General features: G+C 48.7%; 1 protein-coding gene across 1 annotated transcript in view; it reads right to left on the reverse strand.

The window, feature by feature from the left end:
• LOC129650983 (liprin-alpha-1-like) overlaps nt 1-5719 on the reverse strand; it is a 30006-nt gene extending 24287 nt beyond the window's left edge. Inside the window, 7 exon segments of the mRNA XM_055579732.1 lie at nt 65-211; nt 2121-2342; nt 2562-2663; nt 3013-3104; nt 3756-3924; nt 4396-4497; nt 5603-5719. Of these exon segments, the coding sequence (XP_055435707.1) occupies nt 65-211; nt 2121-2342; nt 2562-2663; nt 3013-3104; nt 3756-3924; nt 4396-4497; nt 5603-5719 (951 nt within the window).
• Between the last annotated feature and the right edge of the window lie 470 nt (nt 5720-6189).

The following is a 6189-nucleotide window of genomic DNA, read 5'->3' on the forward strand; positions in this document are numbered from 1 at the left end:
TTTACCTTCCTTCCTCAGTATTCACTACTATAAAAGTCAGACACAGGTCAGTAAAGGCCATTACCTGTCGATGCAGAGAATCCTTATTTGTGATTTCATTTTCAGGTTTATCATCAAGGTCATGCACAGAGGAGGCTTTGCGCTGTGCGGCAAGGTAGCGTTTCTCAAGTGTAGTGATTCTCTTCTCCATGTCCTCCTTCTGGGCCATGGCCTACACCGGGCATTACAGAGGAGAAAAGTAAGTCATTATCATGGAATACTCCAGCACACTTAAGAGTAAAAAAGCTGGACTAAATCCTAAGTTTCAAATCAAACACAAAATTAGCATCCTCAAAAGTAAACTCCTAGACATGGCAGTTTTCTTAGACGTGAGCAAAATCGCGCGTACCTCAAATGTCACATTTGCCACAATGGCACCCATCTGTCTTAATGTCTGTCTGGCCACTCGATTTACCAAGCTTCTTTTCTACATAATAAACCCAAACAGCAAACAAAAAGTACACTAAACTACCCTGTCATTGCAAGAATTCCAGGAGGGAAGGGATCTGGCATGAAACGAGGACCTCTGTCTCCTACACCATACAGGCGTGCTTGACCCAGAACAGGGAGGGACCTTCAACAGATCCAACAGGGAGCTCTGAGGTTCATTTCCTCAGGTAAAGTTGGAAAAATCTCATGCAATTTCCTCAAAATTAAAGTAAGAATATCAATGAGTGGAAACACAAGTCAAAGTGTAACACAACTGGAAGCAGCCTTCTCAAGCCTAGTTCTTCTAAAGCAGAGTTACACCACATGTGTGAAACGCTCACACCAGGACCAGAACTTGCTGCCGGTGCAGCTCCTGTCCGCCAGCTCAAACTCCATTTCAGGTCCCTCCGTAGTCACTAAGTAACCAATGTAGTCCTGACATTAAAAGTGAAAGGTTCTAAAAACGCTTTTTCCAGAATTCTCTACATATTCAACTCTGCCACCTAATCTCCTCCTATTGCCAAAGAGTAATGTGAACAGGTTATACAAAGATGTGCAAATATTTCTGTTTTGAGTTCTCACACAGAATTACTCACACCAAGCTACTAAACAAGTCCACCTGCTGGAAAACATGTTGGAGGGGTTCTCTCTGAGACGGTCTCACGGTGGAGGGGTGGGGCAGGGTGGGCTGTCTGCCTGTGTACAAAGGAAAGCTGAGGAGGAGGCCTGAGCCCCCAACACTCTTCTGTTTTCACAATCACTGTTAGGTAGTTTCTCATAAATCATGATACCCGCAGACATGACCACCAGAAGCATCATGATTCTACATGGTTACACAGCACGGGCCTGAGGATCTGAGGGTGAGCAAATGCCACTCGTCTTGTCTGACCGCCGTATCACTGTCACACATCCCTTCAAGGAGCGGAACCTCAGAAACTAGAGAAGATGGCCAGGCAAGCTGCCTCAGCAGAGCCCACACAGCATGCTCCCATCTCTCCGAGAGAACGGGCTCCACAGACGTCACCAGGCTCGCCTGAGTGAATCAGAAGGAAATTTCAGCATCATCGGGAATACATTCAACAGGCAGGTAGGGGGATGAACTGGGAGACTGGGGTTGACACATATACACTACTGATACTATGCATAAAGTCAACAATGAGTAAGGACCTACTGTACAGCACAGGGAACTCTACTCAGTGCTCTGTGGTGAAGTTAATGGGTAGGAAATCTAAAAAAGGAGATGTGTGTGTGTGTGTATATATATGTGTATATTTATGATTGATTCACTTTGCTGTACAGCAGAAATTGACACAGCAGTGTAAAGCAACTATACTCACATCAATGCATGAATGGATGAATGAACTTTTTAAAAAGGAACACACTAGGCCCCCTAGAACTTGTAGAAATGAGCAGCCCACACCCAGGGTGCAGCACAGCGCTAGGGCTGCCCTTATGTTGGTCCACTGCCAACGGACCGCCTGGACCAGGCCTCTTCTACCCCGAGACCTCGACGCAGAGGTGGGGAGGCAGCCAGTTGCGGTCTCGCCAGAGCTCTGCTCTTGCTCACGCAGCCATCCCCAGGCTGAGACCACCGGGAGAACAAGGGACCCACATTCCACCTCAGGACAACAGACACGTCCACCGTCACTCACTTCGCGCAGGTCCCGCTCTAGTTTCACGTTTACTTCCTCGGACTTGAGGAGGTCCTTCCTGGCCGTGTCCAGGTCCTCCTCCATCTCTGTCACCTGGGCAGAGAGGGCTGCCAGAAGCTCCTTCATCTGGCTCAGGAGCTCCTTCATCTGGCTCTCCCGCAATTGGTTGTTTATGATTTCCTGGAGCTGGATCACCCGAGCCAGAGAGCCGTCGCGGGTTCTCTAAGGGGGAAAGGAAGCCTTAGACAGCCTTGTTTTGGGAGGCAGGGAACACAGCACTTCCGGGCAACCGGTGAGGTCAAAACTGCCTTCTGTGCTCTGGAGCTCACACGACTGCCACAGTCTCACAGAACTACATGGTGCTTTGGTGAGAGGTCCCAACAGCCCTGCACAGACTGGATGGTAAGACGAGAACCAGATCGAGTGGGACCGGGGACTTGCCTTTCCATCGGCGCTTGGCATGTTTTCTTGCTTGGGATTTACATCAAGCACCCCGTCCATCAGTATCTTTTCCGGGTTTTTCTTCTCTTTAAGAATCATCAGCTAAAACCAAAAGTTTGAATCAGAATAAAGAAATAAGTCAAGACAGCAAAACTCCATTTGGAAAAACTCAACTCAAAACTGAAATACAGCATAAAAAGAAAATACATGGTGATGCTATCCATCCCAAAGAGAACCAGGTGATTAGAGTCAGAATTTTGTCTTCTACTGGACAAAGGGGTACTTAAGAGATCCTGCAGCTCTGAGCCACAAGTCTAGGTTACTAGTCATTAAAATAACCCAAGTGGGAGGGTCCTCAATCAGAAAGATAAATAACATCTGATGTCCACTACAGCCTTCATACTTCTTTTAAATGAAAGGATACAAATGACAAACCCTTCACGGAAATTACACGATGACTGATCAAACTTATCTCTTTATGTGTGGCACCTAATTCTTCTTCTAACAAACTACACCTTTCAAGTGCTCCTCGTAATCGCTCTCAACTGAAATAAAAGGGGCCGAGTCACTGTGTGTTGAAGTGTGTATATATGTTAGTGCACGTCTTAGTGTACACTCACCCTAATTTAACACGGCTACTGTAACAGAAGACATTTAATACATCTCATTGATCTTAACGTCAAGAAAATCTGCTTATTAACAGCTTTAAATTCTAAGTTAGAGAGGGAAAAAAAAGTTCCTAAAATAATCCTATTACCTAGTTTTTAATTGCAAATTGATATACAGAATACAATAAATCTTGAGACATTTATGCCAACTAATACTTTTTACCTGGGGCTTCCCAGGTGGATCAGTGGTAAAGAATCCGCCTGCCAATGCAAGAGGGCAGGTTCTATCCTTGGGTCGGGAAGATCCCCTGGAGTAGAAGATGGCCACCCACTCCAGTATTCTTGCCTGGGAAGTCCCAGGGAGAGAGGAGCCTGGTGGGCTACAGTCCACAGGGTCGCAAAGACTTGGACATGACTGAGCATGTACACAGGCAACACTTTTTAACCATATAACATTCTGACTTCTTACAGAAAAAATGTATTTACAAGAATTCAAGAAGCTCAAAAGTCAACCAGTTACATAAATACATGCATCATCCACCTAACAAGGCAGCAAGTGTCCAAATCCAGGACGGCCGGGTGGCGGGTACCTTCTCGTCCAGGGCCTTGTGGTACTCAAACAGTGATTTCAGGGCCGTGAGCACCTCCACCTTGCTTCTCATGCCGGCCGGGGACTGCGCCTTCTGCTTGCCCATCTTCCTCCGGAGGGACGGCACATAGCGTGAAACCAGGCATTCCAGGTGCTCCAGCAGCAGCTGCAGGGCGGGGCCAAAGGAACACCTTCAACCTCATACTTGAATTCAGGGCCGATAACTCCTCTCAGCCTCATGCTAACACCGAAACCATGCTAAGGCAAGTCGCAATCCCGCCAGTTCAGTCGCAAGTTAGAGTGGACTTCCCCAGTGGCCTAGTAGTTAAGACTCCACACTTCTGCAGGGGTCCTGAGTTTTAATCCCTGGTCGGGGAACTAAGACCTCACACACACTGTAGCATGGACAAAAATTTAAGTTAAGAGAACTCCCCCCTCAAATGTACTAAAATTATATTAGCTCTCATCATCAATTTGAAGCAAAGTATGAGAACCCCGATCTGATCCACCCCGGTCTGCTCAGTGGGAAGATGTGAAAAATGACTTGAAAACCAGACAGAGTTTAAAGACAGCAACACGGAACCCAGTGGTGACCCCCGTGGGGCAACTGTCCACACGTGAGAATCCCCCTACTGACCCTGGTGTTGTTCCTTTCAGCTCTCATCTCGGCAATCTCTTTTCCTCTTGCTAGAAGCTGCTCTTGGCATGCACTGACTTCTTCCGTAGGTGATGCCAACTCCTAGAAAACAGTTAAATGAGTAAGTAACTAAATGCAAACACAAATTAAAAAGAGAGCGAGACTGAAGACTGACCCTGTCAAGTCTCTCCAGCCTCCACACAGAGGGTCTCCCTGCCCCTCCAGAGAAGAGGGGTCCGCTGACCCCAAGACCACACAGACCACCACAACTCAGACCAGCCTTTAGCCTCCACCTCGACCTGGCAGGCACGCGGCAGGGGAGAACCTGGAATCCAAGCCTGCCTTCTCAAGACCCAGGGAAGTCTGAGAAACTTTCCTAAACATAAACCTAACAACAAACTGGACAAAGAGGTTCTTAAACGACACACAGACCAGTGACCTAGAACCACTGGGGACAGGGCAGAAGAAAGGGAAGATCTACAAGGCCACCAGGCTTTGGAGTGTTCCTCTGGGAAAAAGGCTGATGGCACCCCACAGCCATCTGTTAGCCTGACCCCACTGAAGTCACACAGTCATTCAATAAACTGGTTAAAGGGTTAAATTCATGTTTTATGTATTTTATCACAATTTTCGTGCACACGGTGCCATCTACGTGGTGAACTTGCTCAAACTGAACCACACGGCATCTTTCATTCTTCTATTTTTCTTCACACACATAAAAAAATCCTGGGCTGCATATCCCCTACTATACACTGAGCATTCAGCACCTAGAACACTGCCCAACACTTGTAAGAGGCATGTAGTAGACATGTGAACTATGAGGGTGTATGTTATACATGTAAGCAGTAGGTAGCCATCATTAAAATACTGGACACACTGTTCTGTGCTTTGTAAGATGGGAGACGATAAGGGGCTTAGCCTTTCTGCTTCAAGGACTGACTCTATAGCTCAATCCACGTGCCCCAGTGACTCCTCCAGCCAGCGTTTCCCTTCAGAAGGTGGGGCCCCCGGCCATCCTCCATGCAGCACCTGCACAACCACTTACAAGGTCAACCTGCTGGGGTCGATCTTGCCCAGAAGACCAAAACGCCCTGGCTGGCAGGGACCCCCGGCAGGGCCCACAACCATGCTAACAAAATGAAACACAGCCCCAGTGCTTCACTGGGTAAGGGACAATCCCACGGGCCCAGCCCCCAGCTGTTCTCACGTCAGTCCGCTCCGCTTCCAGAACTTGGGCCGAGGCCGAGGTCTTCCTTGTCTTGGCTTTTGCCTTGGGGTTGCAGCGCTGGAAAAGTGCCCATAGGCGGGCCCTTCTGCGACCCATCCTCGCGTATGGGGGCAGTCCCCCACTCGGGGGCAACTGCTGTTTCACGGTTAGATAGCTCAGCACCGGAGCTATCACCACCGATCTCACACTACGGCCACCGCTATTCACACTACAACCACTGCTCTCACACTCACCACTCTCAGACACCACTCTCACACACCACTCTCACACACACCGCTCTCACACACCGCTCTCACACACCACTCTCACACACCCCGCTCTCAGACACCACTCTCACACACACTGCTCTCACACTATGACCATCAGCACTGCTGTCTCTAGAAGAAATGGCATGAAGGCTCTGCCTCCAGCATGTCTCCCAGGAGCCCAGAACCTGAAACCCACTCAGTCACAAGGGGCTCCATGGCAACAGGGGGGCTGGGCTCAGGCCCATCATCAGGGGTGCACAGAGGGGGGAGGGGCTGCCAAAAAGACGTCAGGGGAGTGTGGTGTGTGGGAGAAGGAAA

The sequence above is a fragment of the Bubalus kerabau genome, chromosome 4, assembly GCF_029407905.1.
Source record: "Bubalus kerabau isolate K-KA32 ecotype Philippines breed swamp buffalo chromosome 4, PCC_UOA_SB_1v2, whole genome shotgun sequence".
NCBI lineage: Eukaryota > Metazoa > Chordata > Mammalia > Artiodactyla > Bovidae > Bubalus > Bubalus kerabau.